At 37.4% G+C, this 26,489-nt stretch overlaps 4 protein-coding genes across 12 annotated transcripts; 1 reads left to right on the forward strand and 3 right to left on the reverse strand.

Annotated features, from left to right (window-relative positions):
• Positions 1–201: 201 nt before the first annotated feature.
• On the reverse strand, positions 202–4,078 carry LOC121261279 (probable E3 ubiquitin-protein ligase RZFP34). 2 transcript variants are annotated; one of them, XM_041163574.1, is made up of 12 exons: positions 3,911–4,078; positions 3,180–3,779; positions 3,004–3,091; positions 2,856–2,915; positions 2,715–2,747; positions 2,336–2,413; positions 1,986–2,029; positions 1,588–1,628; positions 1,374–1,456; positions 1,189–1,280; positions 979–1,090; positions 202–687 (listed from the first exon to the last, which is right to left on the reverse strand). In XM_041163574.1, the coding sequence occupies exons 2-12, from the start codon at positions 3,362–3,364 to the stop codon at positions 577–579; spliced, it is 927 nt and encodes a 308-aa protein (XP_041019508.1). In that variant the 5' UTR covers positions 3,365–3,779; positions 3,911–4,078; the 3' UTR covers positions 202–576. The 2 variants fall into 2 exon arrangements, with proteins under 2 accessions (XP_041019508.1, XP_041019507.1); XM_041163573.1 differs by having other exon boundaries at positions 3,180–4,078.
• A 5,407-nt stretch (positions 4,079–9,485) lies between these two features.
• On the forward strand, positions 9,486–11,050 carry LOC121261282 (molybdate transporter 1-like). The gene is given in 4 exon segments (XM_041163580.1): positions 9,486–9,887; positions 9,890–10,142; positions 10,145–10,570; positions 10,573–11,050. Coding segments are annotated over 4 exon segments (1,266 nt in total). The 5' UTR covers positions 9,486–9,500; the 3' UTR covers positions 10,773–11,050.
• Positions 11,051–12,104: 1,054 nt separating this feature from the next.
• LOC121261280 (probable ADP-ribosylation factor GTPase-activating protein AGD14) lies at positions 12,105–18,723 on the reverse strand. 6 transcript variants are annotated; one of them, XM_041163577.1, is made up of 14 exons: positions 18,410–18,723; positions 17,865–17,983; positions 17,211–17,272; positions 16,960–17,047; positions 16,799–16,860; positions 16,631–16,727; positions 15,954–16,415; positions 14,792–15,385; positions 14,334–14,492; positions 14,147–14,254; positions 13,971–14,054; positions 12,882–13,056; positions 12,743–12,788; positions 12,105–12,567 (listed from the first exon to the last, which is right to left on the reverse strand). In XM_041163577.1, the coding sequence occupies exons 2-14, from the start codon at positions 17,961–17,963 to the stop codon at positions 12,432–12,434; spliced, it is 2,172 nt and encodes a 723-aa protein (XP_041019511.1). In that variant the 5' UTR covers positions 17,964–17,983; positions 18,410–18,723; the 3' UTR covers positions 12,105–12,431. The 6 variants fall into 6 exon arrangements, 5 of the variants coding, with proteins under 5 accessions (XP_041019511.1, XP_041019509.1, XP_041019510.1 ...); XM_041163575.1 differs by having other exon boundaries at positions 12,743–12,794; positions 18,410–18,721; XM_041163576.1 differs by lacking the exon at positions 18,410–18,723 and having other exon boundaries at positions 12,743–12,794; positions 17,865–18,137.
• Positions 18,724–19,164: 441 nt separating this feature from the next.
• On the reverse strand, positions 19,165–26,262 carry LOC121261283. Of its 3 annotated transcripts, XM_041163582.1 has the most exons (5): positions 25,960–26,260; positions 23,277–25,799; positions 21,294–23,036; positions 20,236–20,491; positions 19,165–20,139 (listed from the first exon to the last, which is right to left on the reverse strand). In XM_041163582.1, exons 2-5 carry the CDS (start codon positions 25,716–25,718, stop codon positions 19,559–19,561), a joined length of 5,022 nt encoding a protein of 1,673 aa, XP_041019516.1. In that variant the 5' UTR covers positions 25,719–25,799; positions 25,960–26,260; the 3' UTR covers positions 19,165–19,558. The 3 variants fall into 3 exon arrangements, with proteins under 3 accessions (XP_041019516.1, XP_041019517.1, XP_041019518.1); XM_041163583.1 differs by having other exon boundaries at positions 23,277–26,260; XM_041163584.1 differs by lacking the exon at positions 19,165–20,139 and having other exon boundaries at positions 20,384–20,505; positions 25,960–26,262.
• Positions 26,263–26,489: the final 227 nt, after the last annotated feature.

The following is a 26,489-nucleotide window of genomic DNA, read 5'->3' on the forward strand; positions in this document are numbered from 1 at the left end:
TTTATACAAATTCCTCCGCATAGTAGTCGAAGGTGTTACAACAAGAGGTGCTGGAGGAAATACCCTTTCTAACAGAATTGCCTTGGGATCTGACCCATAAGAGGTATTGTATCATCTTTAAATCTCACTATATACAGTATGCTTGCGAGCCTTAAATCTTCTCATCAGGCTGTTAACCATGGGGTAATAATTCCCAGAAAGTACAAGAGAGACGCTACTATATTGTATCACAAGTTTCAGAAAGGACACGAATCATACACATGCTGTCTGCATGATCGCCACAGATGAGACTAGTCTCTATGAGTGCAAGCAAAAAAGGGTACAAGGAAAAAAAGAATTGAGGGGAAAAAAAAAAAAAAAAAAAGTAGGAAACAGAAGATCGTCTCCTGGTGGAGAACAGGTGGCAGAATAGGGTGGATCTTGACAGATCTCCTGGCCGGAAACAAGATGCATGACCAAGAAGGATCCCGATGATCAGGAGGTTCTGACTGGAAAGGTCGAGGAAAAAACCCCCAATTACTTGTGCATACATTGGAGTACGCATGTAGCAGTCATGGCTCTAGCCATTGCACTTGATCAGCCTCTTGTTTGGCGAGTGTTGTAGGATTTACAGTTCATGCATTTCTGAGCCACCACATGGTACTGCACTTTTGATGTTTTCCCACAGTCGTTGCAAAGGATCCAAACCTGCAAAACAGTATTTACGTCAGATTTTCTTAAACGATAACCACCATCTGTAACAACTGTGTACGGAAGGTTTCTGGACAGTAGTGCTTCCAAAAATTTGAGAGGGCCAAGGAGGAATTGGTGCATTATTTTGGACCATTAAGCCTAAGAACACGAGAGGTTAAACAAGGGTTTCCACAAGGATACCGAACTCCACAGTTCAAATTTTAAAACTTCCTAATCAAAACTGCAGTACAATTGAATTCTCTTAGCAGAGACAAATTGAACCAAACGAGAGAGACAGAGGCTGACCATTTTATTTTGATAAGGTTCTGGGATTGGCGTAGCTGCAATCTCCATGTCAAATTTCTCCCATACCTTGGACATATCACAAACAGACTTGGAGCACAGAGGGCAAGCATATCTGTTTGATCGTCAACATGATAAGGAGCAAGTCAGTAGGGTTGAATGCAAAATATTGTAATATTGAAAGGGGAGAAAAAGGAAATTGCCAGCACTCACTGAAGATGATCCTGCATCTCCTTCAAGCAGTTTTTGTGGATAGTGTGTCCACATGGCAGAACAGTCACATCATTTGTTGAATCAAACAAGTACTGAAGATCACCATTTTGTGATGAATTAGGCTTCAATCATCCAGATCAAATATTGCATCAACCAAAAATTGAACAAAGGGTAGCGTGTATTACCTCAAAGCAAACAGGGCAATCATGATGCATAGCTCCTTCTACACAAGGGTGGCTGTTCTTCAAAAGAATTGAGTAGCAACAACCTTCATCATGATCAGATATATAATAAGCAAAGATATTAAACAGATCACTTGGACTAATTACTTCCAAGCTCCCCAAGTATAGAATATTAGGTAATACAAAATGACAAGAGGAGAAGAGAAGAGTAGCTTACCACACTTGTAGCAGTGGAAGAAGTTCTCACGCCCTCCAATTCTGCAACAAAGTAAATTAAAAAAATGTGTAAAGAGGCCCCTAAAATAAAAAAAAAATAAAAAAACTTCACATAAATAACAGAAATTAAAGACAGTGTTCGCTGATGGTGGCTTAAGAGGGGCAAAATCTTCTATAACTTCTTGAGATGCTATGATGAATAAGCAATCCCTTGATAGCAGAGTTGCCGTTTCCCCTTACACTGGCCCTTGACATACACATTTGTTTGTATGTTTTTATGCATGTGTATATAACATATAGGTGTGTGTATGTGCACGTGAACCAGATTTTATGATCTGTGGTAGGTCTTCCCTTATTATGCTCTAAAGACTACCGAATAAGCGACATGATCAATCGTACCTGCAAATTCCACAGCCATTGCAATGATACTGTTTCTTAGACGTCTGCAGCATAACGAAAACAGAAACAATCAAATCAATTCTGTTAAATTAAATTACTAGTTTAAAGACATCCTAAAATTTGCAAATCAGGGTAAAATAAGACCACATAACAAGGACAAAATACATGTCTCTTTGGTGCACCTTTTTTGTCACCAACATTCATGAATACTTTTAAAAAATACACCGCGTGACGCTGAAAAGATGCATGAAATTGAGATCCTTGTTACTCTTTTTATTTTTATTTTTTGAAGTCTTTGGGGGAGGGGGGTGGGGGGAGGATTTGGGGTGGAGAAAAAGATTGCTACTCACATCATCATCAAACAACTTGCAAGTCTCGCAGAAGTATTTCCCCATACATACACCGCAATTACCACATACTTGCCGAACCTGTAATAGCAGCAACAAACATAACAAGCAACTTAAGTTGGGTGAAAATAGTTACTTCCGAGAGGTCAACATGAATAGAAGTTTACAAGGGAACAAAAATTATGAGCCGAACATATTATTTTGTCCTTGATTTGCAATCACATCCTAGCTATTATTAATCAACCTTTGGTACAGAATGTTTGATTAGCAAGCCACTTCTACAAGCATAAGATGCATAAGCTCTATTATATTACACACTTTTTTTTGCCCTGGCTATTAAATGCTTGATGGAACTCAATACGTGTTAATACTCTATACTCACCTCTTGTTCGGTGCCACAGAGTGAACATATCACCTGAAAATGTTTAACAAGGGGTAATTTTGTCAGTCTAAAGGGGTACTACAACCACAAAGAATGCATCAAAAGCCCAAAAAACAAAGAGAGTGAAATTCCTGAATGGACCTGTCTCACTAGATGGCGGGGAATGTCATGCCTTTGCTTTTGATCAATATTGATGCTATTCTGCACAACAACGAAGAAGTAAAAATCAATCGATACTTAAAAACTCAAATACAAAAAAAGATTATGCAAAGATGAACAGATAACTCACCTTTGCCTCATTATGACAAAGGCGACAATCGAATATCTCATTGCAACAAGGAGCTCTAATGTAGCATCTTCTCCTATAATGTGAACATCTGCAAATAACATTTATGACCTCAGTTACCAAAATTTAGGAAAATTACGATGCAAGTAAAAGTGGCAGATAAACAGGCAAGACTTTACCCGTATTGCATAAATCCTTTCTCTGATACTTCGGCAGTTTTTATAGAATCTGTTGACTCTTCGGCAAGGATGCATTCTTGAGTTGACTGTTCAGAGCAGACAGCCTCCATTGCATTCCTTTTAAAAGTTATATGTTGCATGTCTTCCAGCACAATTTGTTGAGACTCACAATGCTTAGTTGCCATAACCACTTTCCCCACGAATACTTTGGATGAAACTTTGAACTATCTAGAAGATGGAGGTAAGCCTAAAGCACCTGCATATAAGAACAAGTTAGAAACCATTCTAAAACTTTGAAAGGCATGTCCATCCACCCAACCATGCCAGGCAAACACCGCATGGCACCGTTGCTTTCTTCTAGACAGCTGCTGAACAACGGAATCAGCAACAGCATAACCCAAGTAAGGTTGAACAGCTCCAATCAGCAATACTTGAAGAGAAGGGTTCATCAAAACAAGTAGATCTATAAGAGTCCCATATTATGGAACTCCCGAGCCTCCAGCTGTGAATAGTAACCAATAGCATCTCACGATCACTTGATTCCTTGAAGAGGTATCAGAACCAAATCCAGTATACTGGATGGCCAATAGACGCCCCAACCTAAGGTAAAATCAATGCATCACACGATCAAATGCATTCTGAAAAGTTAAAAAGAACAATAACCAATAACGGGCAAGAGTGTGGGCTTGAATAAATGTGTCATGTTGGATGTCCGACAAGGACAGGCCTACCTCAATCTGCAATGCTGCTCCAAGTCTCCATCCACAACGGAACTTACCAAAAATCTTATGTCAAAAGACTTGACAGGCTTTCCTCCAATCATAATTTTGCCCAGCAAATACTCTCATTATCTAACTAGTCAAGTCTTGAACTGCAAGAATTGTCATACTCAAAGGTATGGTTGTCAGAAAGGAAATTCAGCCTTCTCCGATAATGAGGCTTATTCAAGATGCAGTCCTTACCCAGTTAGTGGAGCAGCACCTCACTCTACTAACATGGATCATAAAATTGACAGGCTTCAAGAAAAGTCAAAGAATTAGAAAGGAGAGAGGACGTCGGCAGCTTGTTAGGGGTCAAGAAATGAAACTAAAGACAGCTAAGAGAGGTGATTATTACAATGGCCAGTTCTTGTAAGGAACGGTTCCTTCTTCCTTAAACACTAACAGCGAAAACAAAAAACTGACAAATACTGATTATTTCTTCAGCACAATTTTTAATCTTGGAGGGTCGCAAAGATGTTGAAGTCATAAAGAGGTAGGGGTAAAAGGAGATAATAAGGACCTAGAACAGGCCAGGGGGAATAAAAGAAGAAATGGAGCTCCATAACAATGGCCTTTCTTCAGTCAGTCAGCCAAAGTTGAACTTTCTAGAGAAAAGAACCAAAAAGAGGTAGGGAAAAAAAGGATAACCATCTATCCTAGCCTCAACTAACTTTTTCAATGACTTTAGCATAAAAAGCCATAGATGTCATTGACCTAGATAACCATCTATCCTAGCCAACTCAACTAACTTTTTCAATGACTTTAGCATAAAAAGCCATAGATGTCATTGACCTAGATAAGGAACCAAGCATCATCACCTGCAACCTGAAGTATTAAAATACCTAAAACATGGATGAAAAAGCTACGAATACTGCTAGAAATATGAAAATAATGTCATGTAAATGAGCGTACTTCCATTGATGAAATGTAATTCCTTGAAAACAGCTTACAGGAAAACCGTTGCAGCTCCTAATATGCTTCAATCAAGCGCAACCAGTCATAATCTCAACTCGTATGCTTTTTTTTTCAATAATATTTAGCTTAGGAAAACTCTTTGTCGGTAACTTTTTCAACTTTCAAGCACAATACATATCATCATCCAAGAAGTTCCTGATATGCTTGAAAACCACAAATGAATCACCGCATGAAAGTGTCGACTACAAAAAGCCTTGTAATTGATGATGAGAAAATCTACCGAAGCAAAGACACCACCACATGCAACAAACATGCAAAATCACTCTCATTACACTAGCCTCGCGCATACTTTATAATTTTAAGCAAAAATGTACTCATAAAATCAACGTACAAAAGCGTAATCGTACAATAAGTAGCATATTTGCTACGATACCAGCACAGCCATCGCCATACTCTAATGAAAATAAACAACCAGATTCAACCAAAAATTGAATCGAACACAGAAATCAAGCGCAAGCCATTGTCCTATACAGGACGAGAATGAAACTTCGGCGTCATCAAATTCAACCAAGAATCACATTCGCCGCAGTTCACACATCGCAGATTTTGCACGGTAAGAAAACAGCCGAATTGATAGATAATCGTAGCTCAAAGCGAATTCAATATCCCCGAACTTGGAGAATTCATTTACTTAAGCGGTTTTCTTAAAACATAAAAGGCACCACACACGTACGCGAACAAACGAAAGAATCAATGAAACAAGCCTAGCGAAATGTTTGGCCAGCGAGAAAGCGAAATTTGATATTTCACAACCTCACCAACTAAATCAGAAAATGCAACATTTCAAACAATACCTCGTCAACTGAACAAATTTCTCAGAAGGCAGAATATACTCCAATCTAAACCAAAGTCTGTCTCTACATTACCTAAATAAGGAGTAGCATATCAAAGATAGGGTCGCCAATTTACCAAACGCGATTGATTTAAAGAGAAACTATAAATTCTACAAAATTAACAACAGGATAACGAACTTTCAAACCACGGAGAGACGTCTCGGTCGCCAGTTCGGATACAGGATATCCGAGTAGATCCAATTATAGCTTCTGGAGATCCAATTTCAAGTTCGCTTGCCTCGTTAACGTTAGAGTATGCTTGAGGGAGAGTTGAGAAACTGATGGGCAAAAGACGACAGTAGAAATTTCGAAACTGTCTCTTATTTATAGCTTCGAGAGCCTTCGAAGCGAAAGCTCCCAACCAACCATTTGTCGCTGACAGGTAGTACTAAAAAATTATTTAAAAACCCCGAAAATATCTCTCACGTTTTTGTTTTTGGATGCAAAAGAATCTGAGGTGTAAAGAAAGTAAAAGAAAGTGTATCCATTCTTCACGCTGACCATTGCCTCAAGTGGAAGGCTGACGCGTGTTACTAATTTCGGCCGAGGCTGTGATTACGTACCACGTGTCCTATCCGATTAGACAGAAGATTTTTGGTACTGAAATCACGGAAAATGACGTGGAAAGGATTAGAATGATATTAATTGATTCAGAAATTCTGGTCAGCTTGATCTGTCAGGTTGTCGATTTTATTTTTATTTCTTTTTTATTTTGTGAGATAGATTGTCAGCTGTTTATTCGTTCACGAAATTAATTTGTCTACTTCAATACTTATCCGCTAAGCGTGGGGATGCGCCACCTAGGTAGATGGATATGCATGCTGGTTTAAAAAAAATTGTAAAATATCGGACATTGTGACCTTTTGCTTAAGGAAAAAAAAAAAAAAAAAAGAGTACGTATTTGAATTGAGAGATGAGGTTAGATAATTTTAGATGAAAGTTAAAAAATATTATTAAAATATTAATTTTTAATATTATTATTATTTTGAGATTTAAAAAAGTTAAATTATTTATTATATTTTATATTAGAATTTGAAAAAATTATAATAATAAAATGAGATGAGATAAAATATTTTTTAAATCTAAATGGATTTAAAAGAAAGTCTAAAGGGCCCAAAATTCTGCACTTGGAGCGGCTTGGGCCAGTTAAAGAGTGTTTTGGGCTTTGAAGCTATTTTCTGTGGAATCGGACCTATCGTAGCCCAATTCATTATCAGGACTTTATTTGCGAATTTGAGGAGTTGTGATGTAATAACTAATAAAGAACCTGAAAAGTGAAAACCCCTTTTTGTTTAATTCTTATCAAAACAGGTCTTTAATTATTGGAAAATGATAGTAAGATTTTTAAATATATCAATTAAATATATTCACTCATATATTTTAATTTTATATTTTTTTATGATTAAGAAATTAACTATTAGTAAAATTATATTTTTTTTATTTTCTTAATAATTAAAGATGCTTAAAAAAAAAGAAAAAGAAAAACATTTGTATTGGTGTGCATATTTGGAGTGCACAGTGCACCCTAGCATTGTCCGTTAGGCGCAAATAATTCTATAGTATATTTGATAGATGTAACTTACAAAAATAGAGCATATACTTTTAAGGGACAATGCTAGGGGGCTGCCCAGTATGTACAACTGGACGTGCCCCTAGTGCATTTGAGAATTTTTTTTCTTTTATTTTTTTAATATCTTTAATCATTAAGAAAAAAATACACAACTTTATTAATAATTACTTTCTTAACTATTAAACAAAAAAATTAAAATACCGAAAGGATAATATTGAGGGGTCAAGTATCATTTTTCATTTTTAAGAGAGTAAAGGATTTTGGCTCCCAGTGTTTGCCTCTCTTACTCATCGTGATATCAATCCACACCTAGTATATATCGGAGGGAAAAACTCGAATAAATCATGTTAAAATAATTCTTAAAGTCAATTTTAAGATCTAATTCGTTATCCAATTATCTTAAAAAATTATAAAAAGCAGGGCGGTCTATGGTAAGGCCATTTAGGCCATTGTCTAAGGTCATATTCTATATAAGGCCCCAAAAATAAAAATGATGTGTTTTTTTTAAATAAAAAATAAAAACCATTTCATTAAATAAAATTTTAAATAATTTTTATAGTTTTCAATGTGTGTAAGGTACCATAATACTAAATTTAATATTTAATACAATGAATTTTTTTATAAGTAACACAATGAATTATTTATATTTTAAATATGTTTTTAAGATCTTACTAAATTAATAGCACAAAATCTACATTAAGACCTTATTTTAAGTTGTTATTGTAAATATAAATTCACAAAAATTGTATTTAAAAATTTTAAGTAAAATCTCATTTTATTGAAAAGTTTGAAAATTTTTTATATAATAATTTATATTTTATTATATTATTATTACGAATCAATCACTTAAATTTTACCTTAAGTCTCAATTTATATCGAACTGTTGATAAAGATTATGAGATCTTGTCATAACTACCGCAATCTATCTGACAACAAAGTGAGAACTAATTAAGCAAAGTATTTTGACCAATTCAAATTCTACAACCTCTATCGTGATTTTCTTAATTTTATTCAAATCTTAAATTCTTTAGATAAAATAAGTCTAACAAAATAAAAACATAATGTCATGAGGTTTATTTTATTTATTTTGAGCATCAAACTTATATACTCCCAGGAGAAAGAAAAAACAATAGCACTATCAAACTTATACACCAATGAGTCAAGATATTTTGACAATTAGTAGTGTAACATGTATTTATAATTTTATATATACGATTTATTTTTTAATTTTTAATTTTATAATTTTTAGTATATCAATACTGATACATCAAAAATTAAATTTTTTTAGAAGTTTTTCATAATTACAACCAGCATTTCTCTTTTGCCAACTCAATTCAAGATTGCATTGGATATCTGTTAATTATTTCCACCATACGCAATATTTATTTTGGATATCGTGGACTGTGAGCAGACATTCTTCAGAAAGATCGAAACCCATATTTGGATTCACATTTCGAGCATCCTCGTTGACTTGGTCAAATGTATCTTTAAAATTTAGCTAATATTATATTTTTTTTACATTTATCCAATCTATTTAAATTCGATCCCCACATTGGATTAACCATTCACTCTCTATATAATAATAAAATATTATTAAATTAATAATTTTTTATTTAATTAATTTGTATCACATTTTATAATTCTACCAATTTAATATTAATAATAATTATATTCTAATTAAATTAATATTAAAAAAAATCATATTTTCAAACGTCATTTAATATTAATAACCAAAAATTGAGATTAAACTTATCTAAAATTTTTATCTAAATTTCTTATTCACTAACCAAATATCTAGCAAGATATACATTTTAATATCAATAAAAAATCTGCACCTACATAAATACTTACAAGTGGTTGAAGTGAGAAATTAGTATTTTAATATTTAGTAAATCAATTGTGGTTTTCTATATTTGGCCAACCACTATAATAAAAATCTAAATTATTTTAGAGATGTCTAATTTAATGTGGAGTCTTTTTAATATAAATTATCTAAATTTTAATCGTTCTTCAACTTTAACCAACCCAACGAGATACACTCAGCAACTGCATGGAGTCCCAAAACCCCCAATTCCAACACACTTCAACCTTCGAAACAAATGTTCCCACAAACCCACGTCCTTCTCTCTGGCCAACTTCATACACAAAGTGAAAACCAACTTGGACCGAGTTGAATGGGGCAATGGGAGACTTGGGCACGTACATACCCATAGTTTTGGCCTTGACATTAGCTAATGATCTTAACCTTGGCACGACACTAATATTTACCGGGATCTACAACATTGTCACCGGTTCCATTTATGGCGTCCCTATGCCGGTCCAGCCCATGAAGGCCATTGCGGCCGCGGCGATATCTGGGTCTGAATTTGGGGTTCCGGAAACCATGGCTGCCGGAATTTTGACCGGGGGGATCCTGCTTGTACTGGGTGTCACGGGGTTGATGCAGCTAGTGTATAAGCTAATTCCTCTTTCTGTTGTCAGGGGAATTCAGCTGGCGCAGGGATTGTCATTTGCACTAACCGCGGTTAAATACATCAGAAAAAGTCAGGATTTTTCTAAATCGAAGTCCAGGGGGAAAGGCCTTGGCTTGGGTTGGACGGGTTGATCTTGGCTATTGTTTGTGCTTGTTTTATCGTTATCGTTAATGGTGCCGGCGAGGAACGAAGGGAGGAAACAAATGAAGAAACCAATGGCGACTTCGGTGATGAAGAAAGGCCTAGAGAAGAACTCAACGGCGATATGGGTGACGAAGAACGGACTATGAGAAAGGGAAGAAAATTTAGGAAAATTATCTTCTCGCTTCCTTCAGCTCTTATTATATTTCTGTGGGTGTGGTTATCGCCTTTATAAGAAGAACTAAATTAGGGGACGATATTAGATTCGGGCCATCTTCTATTGTAGTAGTAAAGATATCTAAGCATGCATGGAAGGAAGGTTTCATTAAGGGTGCAATTCCTCAATTACCCCTATCAATTCTAAACTCAGTGATCGCTGTGTGCAAGTTGTCATCCGATCTATTTTCCGGAAGGGAATTCTCAGCAACTTCAGTCTCGGTGACGGTAGGGTTAATGAACGTGATAGGCTGTTGGTTTGGAGCCATGCCAAGTTGCCATGGTGCGGGTGGGCTAGCAGGGCAGTACAAGTTTGGTGGTAGAAGTGGTGGGTGTGTGGCCGTTCTTGGTGCAACCAAATTGGTTTTGGGGTTACTATTAGGGAGTTCTTTGGTGAGGATTTTGTATCAATTTCCCGTTGGGGTCTTGGGGTTCTACTCTTATTTGCTGGGATCGAGCTGGCCATGGCTTGCAGGGACATGAATTCCAAAGAGGAGTCCTTTGTGATGCTTATTTGCACAGCGGTTTCACTCGTGGGTTCAAGTGCAGCGCTTGGCTTTGTGTCTGGTATGCTTTTGCATTTGCTTCTAAAGCTAAGAAATCTGATCAGAGAGCAACGCTAGCTGTTCTTCCATGAGTATAGATACGTCCCATACGCATGGGACGTACCCATGAGCCAGCCATCGCAGTTATCATTACCTAAGCTTTTCCAAGTGGTTTGTGGTTAAGGATTTGTATGTTCTTGAATTTACTATTGTAATGGCTGAACTTGTGTTTCTGATGTCTATGATGTGACCATGAAATAGAGGGCTGAGCTCAGTTGCTGCTAACTTTTCCTTCCCAACTATATCTCAAGTCCTATATACTTAATATCAGCAAAAAGTAGCCGTGTTTCGTTGGGTACTTTTTTGTTTATGCACGAATCTTCTTGCGATTTACGTTCTTGATTGCTTGCACTAATTTGCACTAGAATTTAAATTGCATTAAAGATGAATTTGAAATCATGGCATTATTAACTTGGAATTTAAATTCAAAATAAACACTCCTTTACCTAAACGCAACCTAAAAAACATTAAGCGACATGTCCATGTACAGCAATGGGCAATGACTCGAGAAAATAAGTTTAGGCCGTGAGACATTCCCATCTGTACGACTTCTAGCTCTCTTTTAACTCCCTCATTTGAATTCTTTTGTTCCTTGAAACAAGCTTGTTGCTTTACCAATAAAGAGCTAGGTAAAGAATGCGAATAACGAACAAAATGAGACATTCCCACGAGGCATTCCCAAGTTGCAGACCATTTGGCCAAGTTGGGAGCTACAGGGGAGACAGAGATTTATAGTTGTTGGTCGGATATCCCACGGAAAGCACTAGGGGTAATAAAACTAGACAAAATAGGCTTACCATATCTTCGTTGTAAATGATCAATTGGTGGGCAGTAAGTTTTTATAGTTTTGGTCGAAATGTAACCCTTAAGTGATATTTGTTAGTATAATTTTCTTCTGTCACAAGTGAGGTATTATATATATATATATATATATTTTAAAAAAATGATAACGACCCAATGGTTCATTGTATATGTTCTCGACTATATGCTAATGATATGAATCAGAGACGGACCATTATTACCCAATTTTGTTCCTTATATATAAAACTTGGATCGGAAATAGGTATCCCTCCTCCCACTTGGGTAGAGAGTTAAGAGGCACTAGTACAACTTTGATCTGGCAGGCCTTAAAAAGAGTAGTTTTGTTACGCAGCTTCCCACTTCAGATCCAAGATTCGCTGGGAAGTAGTAAAAGAAAAAACAGAGAAAAAGAGGGAAGGGGGCATTGATTTGTACCAATCAGTTTGCAAAGGGAAGTGCTGTCAATGCTTTGCAGTGCATGAACAATTAAGCAAGATTATAACGGCAAGTCATGGTGGGAGGTGGCATGTTAAGATCTATAGCCGAATATTTTGGAGTTATTGCTCTCCCCCTGGATTGTTCCTCATGCCAGATTCAATCTTAGTCCATCACAATCTAATTTGAAGTTCCCATCATGCCTTGAAGGGGGCCAAGGGAAGAAAAAGGGATACAGTCCTTCAAGCACTTCAAGTTCTTCAGTCCAGTATCATACATGGTGACAGCATACAGGAACTGTTATATTTCCATAGCTGTGAACACAAAGCAATCGGATAAGGATGGCAACCCCAAGTCAGCAGGAAACTAGACGTCTCCCTGAAGATTTTAGGGGGCTAAAGTAAATGACAGAAAATGGCACATAAGAATTGGTTCTCTTATTTATCCAAAAGGGTTTCCTCCAATTGAAGAGAAATGATTTGAGGTGCTTGGTGCTGAGTATTTTCCAGTCAATTGTTGAATTGTGTTTAAGGACCCGAACACATCATCACTGCCAAACGTACCGAGTCCTTGTGATCTGCAATGACACTCAAGACAACTCTGAATAATTTTTCATTTTTTCAATTAAGGAGATAATGTCATCATTGGCTAGTGATAAGAGAGGATGAAGTAATTATTGTTAAAGATGGTCCCATTTCGAGCATATCTTCTCTTTAAATTGAAAGAAAAACAAGAACTATGTGGCAACCAACCTGGAACGTGGTGTATTATCATGTTTTTGTATCCCCATGTACGCACCTGAGACTATTAAATTGGACATATAACTAAAACTAGGGACAACAAAGATTGGAAGTCCAAAGGAAATAACGACCTGAAAAAATATGCATTTACCTGGAGGCATGGCTGATACAAAAGAAGGTGAATGTGGTGGCATTGCAGATGCATAAGATGGTGATTGAGGTGCCATCAAACCCGAAGACTGGATACCAAGGCTTGGAGTATACAATAAGCCACTAGCAGGTGTCACATTTGGCAATGCACCTTGCACGGATGCCATGGAAGAAAACTACATCACAAGTAACGCAATTTTTTTTTTTTTTTGAGGTTAATACAAATTTTATCTGCATTAATTGGAAATTTTTAAACAAAATCCTTGCATGCGTACCAAAAAAATACATTTTAAAAAATGTCATTTAAACAAGAACATGTCATTACTAATTTGCTGATAATCAACTGGGATAAAGTACTTCATACATGTGAGTTTCATGTTTTCACAGAAAAGTCTTCAGTAAATAGAAAAGCCTCGGGCTTAATACTAGAAGGATCAACTTCTGCTTCACTTTACAGTTCGCCTGTTTCTACTCACACCAGTAAGTAAACATTGTCATCATACTGTCAAGAGTCCAAGAGTCTCGATAATTTTTGCCATAGCATTAAATTTGCATGTGATATAGCCTTTTTTTAATGCCATATGCAATATAGCTATCATCTACATGTTTATGGAAAACCAATAGATATATTAGCACAGCCACTTGTCTCCAAAATTAATGTATACAAACCATTCTTTTAAGTGGTGAACAGATTCTCAAGAATATGAATAACAAAAATGCAGTGGGAGACACCACGTTGCAAGTGATTGATCACATTCCAGTCTAATCACCTAGAGGACATAATATGAGATAATAATGTTTTTTTCGTTATTCAGAATAATCAGAATTGTTATGTGGTGTGTATTGTATAGGAATCTCAATTTCAATATCAGTCGATTTCCCAGACGCACATCCTGCTCTAGTTTTTGGCTTCTCTACTCCAGCACTTCTTAGCTGGCTAAAGATACAAGATAAAAGACTTCCTACAAGGACTAAATAAGCACAACTTAAAATTTAAGAAGTAGTCAAATGTCCAAAAGGACACTTGGATGAAGAAAAATATAAACAGTGAATGTAGTGAATTGTATCAGTTTGAATGTGTTGTGCATACTGGTGGCGCCTTCACTTGAGTTCTTTTGTTATCAAGGTCAAATGGGTTTGTTGATCTTGCAGGGTTGGGAAATGCTGGAATGGGCTGTACCAAAAACGAAAACCATATTAGCAGATCAACAGTCTGTTTATATTATGTAGATTTATTTTAGTTGATAATCTTGGTGCTTAATGTACCGTTGCATTAGAATAATACTGCATGCTGAATCCCATGCCATAAGGAGAACCATTTTGCCAACCCGCGACTGGTGCAGTGACTGTTGTGTAGCTTGCAGTAAAAAGGTCCTACACATGAAAATATAATGCACATCACCATGGAAACTATTGAAGGGAAAATTGAAATAGTTTAAGGTAATTTTATTACAGCAGGAAGTTCCTTTCTTCCATTAGTTTCCACTGAAAGAGGTTCAGATCCAACTCCAGGACTGATGTCTTGAGCTGATTTTGAATCAGCTTGAGAAGATTGTTCCGCAGGGACGCTCAAAGGGCTCTGTTCATTAGGTGGAATTGAGGAAATCCATAGCTGGAGATATGCAGAGAAGCAAGATGATCAGCAAATAAATAAACTCAAAACAAACAAATTTTATCCTTACACGGCCAAGTAGTTTTTCAACTAGAGAATATTTGCACATTCTGTCATTACCACCCAACACTAAATTTTTCTCTGCTGTAAAATTTGACCTTCTCTCACCACTTCATGCTAGTGTGCTGGTGTTTGATAAAAATTGAGATTTCCTCATTCGATTTGACCATCAAGATTGAAAGTGAAAATATAATTTAAATCCATTCAAGGCTTCAATGGAGTCTCTTCATGTGTCCCACCTGATTATTTGGAGGTCCAACAGGTGGGTTAGTCTGTTGCCTGATAGGGCTACCATCTGCCTCAGGGGATGCAGTATGATGACATTGCTGCATGTTGTATAGTTTCTGTTCTTCAGGTATTTTAGTAGAGTCACCATTGCCACTAGGTGCAACTTGTGGAGGACCCCCATTAAAAGGTTCTGCTGGCTTACAGTGACTAGTTGATGCAGTTGTAAAAGTGCTGACACTAATGGGTAATGCTGACATCTGCTGTACACCTGCAGGGATGGTGCCTCTGGCTGCAGCTGATAGTGAATCATCATTGCTAGGCCCTTCAGACATGTCACTAGCAGGTACAACTGAGGGTGCTGAAAATTCGAATAATAAGGATTCCAAGGTGTTTGTTGGAGCTTGAAATGCCCTCTTTTCAGGATGCTGATATGAGACCCAGTTGCCACCCCTATCCGAGGGAGGCATCTGATGTGTCTGGGATATGGTTCCAGCATCAAGAGGATTAGGATCAGGGCTCCAATCAATCAAGCTTCCTGAGCTTCTCTGTTTATGTTCTGCTGGACTCCTAGCAGTGGAACATAGGTCACTGGAAGAAGCAATTTTCTGCAATTCATAATGGATTAGAAACTTATAAAAAATATACAGTTTAGACTCCTAAGCCAACAGAATAACAGATTCAATCTGCAAAATTCAAGAATAGCTCATAATCATAACTCTTGCACAGGAAAAGTCATGTCCTAACAAACTACCTCCTTTGACCTCACATGGTCAAACAAGATATATATAACAGTCAAACAAGTATAGAAAATTAAAAAACTAAATTAGATGCAGAATAATATAATCATGTTGTCAATATTTCTTTCGTGAGAGAGAGACATAAGAGAGAGGGCACTAAAATAAAAGAATGCGTCTAACATTGCACTGGTGAAACATTACTTCTGCAGGAGAATTTCTGCCGAAGTGTCTTCCCTGTGTATGCTACATTGTATAATTCCTCAGGTGAATATATGGCAGGTGCATCCAGTTAAAAAGGCATAATTACATTCTGGAATGAATGGGGGCATTTAACAATAATGGTCCTCTGAATGAAAACTCATTGAGCAAATGATGTCTAAAGGAAAAAAAAGCCGATTCATACAAAAACATATATTTCCTGTAGAACTTAGGGCACCTGAGTATTGGCAGAACCATCAGCATCCTTCCCATCAATTGCCTTAGAAAGCTCACCAACCTGTAGAGGAGAAACAGTGTCTCCCAAACTAACTCTAGCACTGTGTACCACCGGAGAATGGGACCTATCCGTGTTCTTTTCAAAGTTAGGCGGCTTGCTTCGTATCTTAGATTCTGTTTTTGAGGCCCTACGGCGTCCATACTCACCATCTCGAAACCTGTCATCCACAACCTCAAAGCTGGCAGGACTTCTCCTAAGATCTCCATATGTTGAATTTTCTTGGGGATATCGAGGGCTTATCCTTTCGTCATAAGGATATTTGGAATTTCCATCCTCACTTCTTCGACCAGGACTAGATCTTTCGCTATAATGCCGTGTGTATCTGTCCTCATAACCTGAGCTTCTAGATCCACCACGATATGCACTAACCTTCCTACTTTCATAAGACGACTCCTTTTCATTCTGTATAAGATAAAGAAAAAGAAATTAGATGAGGGCAGCTTTGACTGCAGAGAGCTCGACAGAACTTCTGATGTTCAATCATATCCAAATTGATGAGGTCCAAAGTTGTTGAGCTTGCTAGCGTTGATATTATAAATAGATTGTTGTTGGACAAGCTTTCCACAGAACAAAATTGGTTATTTTAAAATAAGGATATATAATAACCGGGAACTTACCAATCTCAGTCTTGGGAGCTTGTCCAAACTCTTCACTCCGGTGTATTTTTTATCCACATAGACATGCTTAATAAACTCTCGGAGTCTTTGAACATTGCTGGAGGGAAATATGTCAATCAGAAACATTCAAATATAAATAAGATCAGCATAAAAGAAGTGGATAACAACCTTGCATCAGGGTAAGGATGACGCTGAGTATCCCAGGCTTTAAAATAAATTTGCCTTGCTCGCTATGAAATGATTTAATTAACAATAGAAGGAAAATAAGTATAATTAAGGATGAGAAGGAGCACTAAATGGATAAATTACAACTGAATATGAATGCATACCTCATTTCCCCCTGCTTGAAGGGCACTAACTTCTTCTGCACTGAAGTTAGCCATTGATACTGATTTTACTCGGTGAGTGAATTCTCGACTGGAACACTTAAAATGATTATTTTTCACTTCAAAATAGATGCCTTTAACTAGAATCATATAATTTAATACAGAATTTACATGGCCAACAATGTGCCCAATGATGTCATGTAGAATTTAGATTTGTATTATCTCAGAAATATAATACATCCATAAATACTTACTGCACTCCACTGCAATTCGTGCAAACAAATGTCAAGAAAGTTGTGCAAACATATTGTGGCCCCTGCTAAAAGGAAAACTGTTAGTTATCGCATCGTTTTATGAAAGAGATTGAACCATAACAACGTTTCAAACCAAATTTATTTTCAAGAAAATGACAATGCATGCAAAAAGACAATTGTCTTTCAAATCCATGACTAATATTAATTAACACAAACATTTCAGATAAAATTGTGTAAGTGGGAAGGCATGAAACGACCTAGCAATGGTCCTAAATACGAGATAGAAAGAGTGGTTCAGAAAAATAAAAGCCTTAAAGAGTAAAATCAACCAGCAAATATAATAAATTGTATAAATTTTCATAAGGTCACGCATCCTATCTGGATTTAAAACTATACACTGAGTCATTATTGATTAGTGAAACCTCCTATCCTATTTAACTCGTGAATCATTCTAATCACGCCCTTCTTAATATGCAAAAACCATATATAATAAATAAGAATGTAACAATTAGAGCGTTTTCCCGGTAATGTTGGAATATTGCAGCATACAAAAAGAGCATATTTAGAGAATATCAGTGTACACTCGCCCTGCCAGATTCTCATATGTAAAAGCACGTAACAAGAAGAGAAATCGCTAAAGAAGAAATTTCGTACCAAACTGTTGCAATTTATACATCTTTTATTCTCAGGAAGCCTCAAAAGACTGCGGATAGTCCTTTCAATTCTATCGCCTTCGTTCATCCGATTTGCCATTGGTCCAAAATTTACGCCTCCTTTATCCAGAAAACAACCAAAACTCAATACTTAGAAACATTTTTATTTGAAATCGACACATTTATGGTCAATCAGAGCCAAGCTAGTAATTTTCTGTTTATTGTTCGAACAAATTGGGAAGAGGAGAAAAGTCTTGTAAAATGTCAATCAGAGCCAGGTAGTCCTCCATTTCTACTTCTCATTCGCAAAAAATAAGATGTAAATCATTAGGTTTTAGCTTTTTTAAGTCTCCACTTTTCCGAAATTCTCTCAGCCTCCGAACAGAGGATAAGTTCTTGAACACCCAAAAAATTTCCTTTCCATTTTCTAAAACGAGCCTTCTCATTTTATTGATTAACTTTATCAGTAAAATCGAAGGATTAAGAACTTGTTTTAAATTTTCTCAGTAAACAAAGGGAAACAGGGGGTGAAATTCGGGAATAGACCTGGTTATTTGATGGATAGTTTGTGCCTATATACGAACCGCATTGGAAGAGAAACCCTATAAATCGGTGACTCTGAATACAAATTTTGAAGAAGAATAATAAGAAAGAAGAATAGCCGAGCCGGATTGCAGAGATTTGCAAAGTTTTTGGAGGGATTTGAGACGGACATGTTTACGATAAAACAGGGGGAGAGGAGGGAGGGAAAGTTGGCAGAAATAACGGTAAGGCGAGTGGTTTTTGGGGCCGTTAGGCTTTAGCTGGATTGTATTGTACGGTCTATATGTAGAGTGGGGCTCCGCTTCGAAAAAATTCCTTGCACGAGTTGTGCAAAATTTATGGTGAATTTTAGAGAAAAAACAAATAGGAAAAGAATAGAGCATGCGCTGCAATCCTCGTTGAAAAATGATAGGATCTTATTATTTATTTTATATTTATTATTTATTTTATTGAATGATTAAAAAAGTGACTATTAATAAAATTATATATTTTTTTATGTTAAAAAAATATTTAAAAAAAATGATAAAAAAATAAAAAATTTGAAATAAATTATAAGTAGTAAAAGCATACTAACCCTATCACTACCGATCTGCATTTTAGTAATTTTCTTTCTCCTGCCTTTCTTGATACGTTACTGATATGACGTCCATTTATGCCGCATAGATTACAATAAACACATTGATCGAATGGTTCTGGAGGTTTTGCAGTTTCACTATATATTGTAAATGCCAATATTTAATTACACATGAGATGAGATTGCGATTCTAATCATGTCGCGTTGTATTATTAACACCGGGTGCTTCTTTAATTATCAAACACTTAAAAACTGAGGTCAAGGGACAAGAAGAACCAAAAATTAAATGGGGAAAATTTTTCTGTACAAAGATTGGCAACCAAAAGCCCTAAACCCTGCAGGATCGGTACAACAATTGCGCTTTATGCTGGCCAAAAAACTGATGGAAGTTGCAAAATACCGTTGAAGCAACAATTCTTTCTCCTCTTTCACCGCTCAGAGCTTCACGTTAAAAGACCATTATGTAATCTATGAATCATGACAAAAGGCCACACCACCACCATTAAAGAAACAATGTAAACAGGTGGCTTAAGGAATTGGTGAATTTCCAGCTTTTCATCTCCCTCTTCATTTGGTGACTACCCATCTCCATTTATGTCCTTGGCAGAAGCTTTGATCGCTTCAGCAGTCATTAGAGCAACCACAGCTTTATGAATAGTTAGATCTGCTCTGTAAAGCAACCTCTGAGCCTTCTCTCTCTTGAGCTTAGCCATGTTAACTGCATGCTGGGCAGCACCAGATGCATCACGCAATCTGAACTCATCAAGATCGGAACCATCCAACTGTTCAACACCATGTCTCTGAGACCCATCCAAGTGATAATGCTGCTGTCTTGGCCTCTCTGGTGATCCCCTATTCCATATGGGAACCCCATTTATCTTGTCCATCATTCTCTGATTGTATAACATCACCATCTGCTGGTCATTCAGAGAAACAAATGTCCCAAATTTCTTTGACTTGTTCCTCTGAAGTCTTGGGATTTGGTTCCTATCAAAGCCATCGTTGTTTGTAGAGAATAATAACCCTGTGTTGCCTGCATTCTGTGGTGAAAATATCCTTGGTGATGCCTGAGGAAAAGGGGAATCGTCTAAAGCTTCATGGTAATGACCCGGATATACAGCCTTGTCATCGGCAATAGCAAACCCATTTAATCTTTTTCCTGAGGAAAGAGATCAAACCAAATTAAGGAAAAAGCTTTACAAAGCAAACAAGCCAAAATAATAACAGTACATGTGTAGAAATGTAAGACGGTTACCAAAAGCAAGGACACCATCCTGATCTCCTAATATGACATTGTTGTGCCCAGCAACAGAAAACTTCCTCTGCGACCTTTGCTTTGACCCCTTGTTGGGGACTTCCAAACCCCGTGGTTTTAAACAGAAAGCAAACATGGGTGGCTTTTCAATTGGTGCAGCCTTCTCCTGACATCCATTGGGGAGGTTGGTATTGACTTTGGTCATAGCTAGTTCCCACTCATCCACTTGTTGTTGATACTTTTCCCATAGAGGCGGCTGAATAAAACACACTGATATTGAGCTTTGCAATACGTTAAATAGAAGCAACATAAACAGGCGAGAATGAAATTACAAGTTAAGATTTATAATAATAGATGACCCAACATCGACTATATATCACCACTCAATTGTGTAAACACAAGGATAATGGATGTGAAAGCAAGGTCTACTAGACAACACATGGGTAAGGAATAGCAAGCAGTAAAAGTAGATCTAATTACTTCTTTTTCAAATTGCATATAAATATCAACTCAGAAAAATGTATTCCTCAGCAAGTTTCCATAGATGTACTAATCAAATTTCCTCTCTCCTCTTATTAATGTACTCAGCAAATTTCATGCCCATCTGACATAAAACATTTCCCTTAGTTTCCAAGAGTGTTTAAATCCAAAAACTACTTATATGATTTAGTGCCAAAGGAATACTTGCTAAGCTTACCACAGATCTTAGGAACAAATTTGTTTTTGGAACTTTTTATGATCAGTATTGGTAGCTTCTATATTTTGTCTGTTGGTCACTCCACATACACAAACATGTGTATATATGAGTGTGCAGATGTGGGTGTGGATGTGCTCTACCTGTGTTACATATCTAGATGTCTATGAACCAGAGAGGATCAAGAATACCAGGACAGTTTTTTTTTTTGTACGAATAAGAGAACAGTCATCAACTGAATTTAATATTATTTCAGAAAAGCCAAGTGATTTTCATCACTAGGGATGAAATCCCACTAAATTAGCCTATAGCATCTACCAAAAGATAATTATTATTGAATGATAGAAAAGAGATTATAAGATACCTGAAGATGTCGGATTAAAGGCATCCCTTTCTTCTGCCTTTTTTGCCGCCAATGCTCATAAATGGATTTGGTTATATCCATGGCTCCAACTCCATGCGTGAGGTCCTCAATTTCATCAGGTGTGAACTGATCACACTCTTGGGCATATGCAGCCTTCTCAAACCTGTCCATTGTTATTTCAAACATCTCCTCAGTGATCTTTCCCAAGATGCAGTTGTCAGTTTCAGCAGAAGGTGGATTGTTCAAAATCCACTGCTCATCATCACTATCCATGTCATATAAGACATGCGATGGATCCAAAGCAAGCTCAACATCTGTTTCAACCTGCCGCAAGTACTTGGAAGAACTGCGAACAAATGCTATTTCTGTTCCACTATCATCGTTTTCCTCTATCAGGCGAACCCCAGGAATGGGAATGTTTTTAATTAAAGCAGCACGAATATTACGATTGTAACATTCTTCATGCATTTCCTTGAAAAGAGCCCATTGACTCCTATCTGGAAACTCCAAGATCCAATCTTTTCCTCCTTTCCACATCATGGCATGAGTGTAGCGGTTTGTTGACCCAGGCTGCAAAAACTGATGTGCTTTGTATGAATACTTCGTAGTCCCTGAAAGTTTTACAGCAAGCCTACACTCATTATGATCAAAAAGCTCTAGTACAACTTGTGCCCCGCATTCTCTCCACCCTCTGTCACCAAGTGTGATTAACACGTTTACATCACAAGATAACAATTCCATGTTTCTTTGAGAACCTCTAGGAACATCGAACGATCTCTTCTCATTACCCCTCCTAATTCGTTTGTGAGGAAGCACTTTATGGTGATGACTTCTATGCTTCAAGTTAACATCAAAATCTCCAAGAGGCGACGGGTATGAAACTTGAGTTCGTGGCCTTTTAGGCCCATTGCCAAAACCATTTTGGAAGATGTCAGCCTTCCCCTCTGACCATCCATTTGAAAGGTACCCGAATGATGACAAATTATTTTTATTTCGATGCCATGTACTCCTGGGAGCAGTGGGGTTGGGGCTAGGAATAACGCCACCATTCATACTCCAAGACAGATCTGTAGAATGCTGAGCACTGTTCAATTCACCTTCCTCAGGCTTCTCAATTTGATTAAACAGTGGAATTTCAACACTGAGACCATTCAAAAAGGAATGGGAACTAGTATCAGACTTATCCCTCTCAAACGAAGGTCTCGGCAATAAAACACAAAGTTCTGGCTCTGAATGGTGGCTTTGCCACTTCTGCAGCTGAACAATGGCATCAGTTCCACCGTTTTCAGAATCTTGGGAACCAGCAGCAGAGGTTCCAGCCACATCAAGATTGACATTTTTGCACTTCCAAGAGAACTTTATGCAATCCCTATCCACTGATTTACCACAAGAAAGCCATCCATCACAAGCAGTGTCCTTTGACAAAGCCTTGAAATTATTTGCACCAGTATCCTTAGAGCAGTCCTCCATAACAGAATAGTCATCCACCACAAAACCAGAGTTTTCTGGATGCCCTACTAAATCATCGCCCTGGAGACTGATATGAGCCACACGACGTTCCATAAGCAGCTTCAGATGCAAGCTAAGAAAAAAAGTAGGCGCAGCAGCAAAACAAAGAGCAAATGGAGTGAGTTTCCAGGACATCTCATTGGAATTAGATGAAGGCTCACTGATATTAACATAGGTGCAATCTCTGGCCAAACCCATGACACTTATACCTTGATTAGACCTCTTCCGTAAGCCCTAGTAGGTGGAAAAAATTTAAGAGTTAATTCATATCATAAACCAGGTTAAAGAAAATACCCACGTTTCCATGCCTAACAAGGCCATGACAACAGAAGTATCTAGTCTCTTTAGTAATAAATTCATTCCACAAAGAGAAAAGACACTACATAACATCTAAATATCTAACGAAGGGTAAAGTAATGTAATTTTGAAGAAATATGCATAACCCAGGAAAAGTAGGAAGAATAAAAGGAATACCTTGATAGAGGAGGGCCGCCCACAATCCGAAGTTATAGGCAACTGATTTCCTCCATTTTGAAATGCATGAATATTATCATAAGTACATTCTGACAGAGGTAGTTGCCGGGTAAGCAAACAATAGCTCTTAAGTTTACGGTCTAGGTGCAACCACTTCGACTTCTTCAGTTGGGAGAAGTTGTAGATTGCAAATACAAGCTGCTTTCTAGCATCATGAACAGATGAGAATCTGAACCTAATCGAAGTTACTGGCAGTTGAGAGTCTACATACTTCCCCTGTTCCTTTGGTTCATGAAATACTCTCAGGACCAGAAAAACAAAGTCTACAACCTGCTTGATGCAACCTTCAAACAAGAGAAACCTCAGTCCAACTACATTATCAACAAAAAGCATCTCCAACTGAACCTTTTGCCACATGGTCATCACTATTCCATGCTGAAGTAGTAATATAGCTTGAAAGAACCAAAAGTTATCTGCTCCAAATGAGTCATTCAGGACCAACTGCACTGGGAAGCTTAACTCAAACCTCCATGATTCTAGCGGTGTTAAAGAGAAATCTAACAACCCTATATTGTCAAACAAACTGGTGTCCAACCTTCCAATTGAAACATCAGGTTCTTTGAAATCCTTGGTTTTGTCGTCAAAATGACAAAACGATGCAATAGAACCAGGTGCAGTTCTAGAGACAGGAGTGTCCTCGGAGGTATAAAATAAGTCCAGGCCTGACTTGTGGAGCCGTCGCCTAAAATAAACAATAGGCGTTTTGCTGTCTTTGGGGCAAGTGGTGGCCATGGTAGGCCTCTCAAGCCTTACGGTGTCAGGTAATCTGTCTGGTGATTCAGAATTAGCAGGTAATTTACTTTTATCGTGATCTCTTCTCGACGAAACCCCATCCAAACAACAATGCAGATTTACAGCTTCATCAGATGAACCAACAGACACAGGCTGCAAAGATGGACTGGATGTCTTCTGTTTCTTTGCAGCACGTGAAGGAGAAATTTTGATCCGACGAGTGGATCGAGCCAACCATGAGATGATGGGCTCCGAGTCCATAAAGCTGCCTATGCAACCATCATCCTCTGTGGTCAAATCTTTCTTTTCTTTTTGTTTACCCTTCAAGTGTCTTTTTCCCTCATGAGAACTTCTATTTCTCATAAATGATTTTTTCTGCCCCGCCTTACCAGGTACTTCACTAGGCAGCAGCAAAAGTTTGAACCTCTCATTCTTGAGGTTAATCCATTCCTCATCCCGGTCATCATATTTAACATGATGAAGCTTTCTTTCTTTATCATAGTCAATCACAAGGCCATAATACCAACTCTGGTCCAAAGGCCAAAAGACCTTTATTCGCCGGTTCAACACCCAATATGCATCCAAGTCCCCAAAAAAAAGTTCATAGAAGTGGCGCCTCTTCCTTAAATGTCCCTTCTCTTTGTGCTGCTTCCTTGGTCTCAATACTCTAAAAGCAGTATCAACTGATGCAGATTCTGACCCAGATAATGACTTAGACACACAACCAACAAAATCTCGATCTGGAGATGACAGAAAAGACAACCCATTCATGGATTGGAATGCAGAAGCCTTGCTGCTTGAAGAAAACCCAGTACAGCTTGGATTAAACCGTGATGATAGCATCCTCGCTGCATTCTCTTCAAGATTCTCCTCATCGTCTTCTCGCAACTCATCAGATATCCTAATAGAATTATCAACCAAAGGCACAGCCTCCTTCACTACACTTTTACAATCTGACGTCAAATCCCTCCTTTTTCTACAATTCCTCTGAGGTTTTGTCAAAGACAAATCACCATTGTTTACAACCAAAAGACCAACATGCCCTTCCTCCTTCGAGTGCCTAACCAAATTCAACTCACTATTTCTATTTTCCTTAAACTCGTCAAAAACTTTCTTTTGTTTTACTTTTGAAGACTCAACCTGCGTGCCTGAATCATTGGGACTTGAATTGTCTATATGATCAACAAGGGCCACCTTACTATTAGATTTGTCCACAGGCTTCAACACTTGACTGCCTTCAAACTTCTTTCGCCCGGCAAAACCCCGCTTACGCTTTGGGATCCAAATGAAATTATCATTCAAACTAAGAGAAACAGTATCAAACCCGCTACTACCATTCGACTTCTGACTTAAACCTGACTTCAAGTCCTTTGTATCACGGGAACCAGAACTGAATTGACCACTACACACTTCATCCACGCTCTTTTTACTACTATCATTAACATTTCCAAAACTACTCAGAGACACCTCTTTCCTAGTCTTCTTCTTGTTCCTCGTCCAGTCGGCATCCTCGGAACTATTATTATTCCTCTTCAAATTATTATTCTGAAGCTCTTTCGTCGCCCTAGGTTTATGCAAGCACTTAAGATCCAACGATCTAGATTTCTCAGGAATTGCAGCACCGTGTGAGTTTTCTTCTCTATTTTCCATCAACTTTTCCTCAATCCAAACGCCCCGAAACCCCCCAATTTTCACATTCCATCATATATGTCCCCTACGTTTTTTTCAGATCTGTTACACCAGAACCGTCATCAAAATCACCAAAAATCCTCCAGAATACGCTAAAATCAACGATCAAAACCCCTCCCCAAGGCATACAGGTAAATATTCAAGCAAAATGGAACGAATTAACCATGAATTTGTAAAAAGGAAGTAAAATTCATATACCTACCTCAATCGACATGACGTTAAAAAACCGAATCCTAGTGGTATTCACGAAGATCACGAACAATACGCGTGAATTGAAGTTCGAATCTGAGCCTTCTAACTTGAAACGCTACTAGATTCGTCGATTTTCCATGTTAATTTTTTTGGCAATTTTTTCCCTTATAATTTGTTTCCTTGGGAGACGGACGAGAGCTAGGGTTTCTTATTTTTTCTTTCGTGGGAGAGGGTTTAGATCCAAATGACCACAAAATTAAAGACAACAAGGTAAAATAAAGTAAATGAAAACGAAAATAGAATCTTATCACATAAAAGGGGAAAAGAAGAGGGAGAGAGAGAACAAATATAATGAAGTGCTTGGAGGGTGACATTGTGCTACGTGGTTCACTGCTCACCGTCCGATTCGTAAAAACATTCACAATGGATTAATCAAAACTAAAGTATACTTTTAGATAATATGAAATAAATTTAGCTTTAGCTATTTTATTTACATTAGCTGTCGTTTGGATCCGAATATGAGTTGAGATAAATTGTGAA

Source organism: Juglans microcarpa x Juglans regia, chromosome 4D (assembly GCF_004785595.1).
Source record: "Juglans microcarpa x Juglans regia isolate MS1-56 chromosome 4D, Jm3101_v1.0, whole genome shotgun sequence".
NCBI classification, from domain to species: domain Eukaryota; kingdom Viridiplantae; phylum Streptophyta; class Magnoliopsida; order Fagales; family Juglandaceae; genus Juglans; species Juglans microcarpa x Juglans regia.

Excerpts from the sequence above, each read along its gene's own strand:
- LOC121261279 (XM_041163574.1), bottom strand. The coding sequence starts at position 3,364 with ATGGCAACTAAGCATTGTGAGTCTCAACAAATTGTGCTGGAAGACATG. Across the intron at positions 1,457-1,587 it reads CTTCCACTGCTACAAGTGTG|GTTGTTGCTACTCAATTCTT; the intron begins GTAAGCTACTCT and ends ATCATGATGAAG. Across the intron at positions 1,281-1,373 it reads ATTGCCCTGTTTGCTTTGAG|TACTTGTTTGATTCAACAAA; the intron begins GTAATACACGCT and ends GGTGATCTTCAG.
- LOC121261280 (XM_041163575.1), bottom strand. The coding sequence starts at position 17,963 with ATGGCAAATCGGATGAACGAAGGCGATAGAATTGAAAGGACTATCCGC. Across the intron at positions 17,273-17,864 it reads GTATAAATTGCAACAGTTTG|GGGCCACAATATGTTTGCAC; the intron begins GTACGAAATTTC and ends TCCTTTTAGCAG. Across the intron at positions 15,386-15,953 it reads ATGGTTCTGCCAATACTCAG|AAAATTGCTTCTTCCAGTGA; the intron begins GTGCCCTAAGTT and ends TATGAATTGCAG.
- LOC121261283 (XM_041163582.1), bottom strand. The coding sequence starts at position 25,718 with ATGGAAAATAGAGAAGAAAACTCACACGGTGCTGCAATTCCTGAGAAA. Across the intron at positions 20,492-21,293 it reads CTTTAATCCGACATCTTCAG|CCGCCTCTATGGGAAAAGTA; the intron begins GTATCTTATAAT and ends TGTTTTATTCAG. Across the intron at positions 20,140-20,235 it reads GGATGGTGTCCTTGCTTTTG|GAAAAAGATTAAATGGGTTT; the intron begins GTAACCGTCTTA and ends CTCTTTCCTCAG.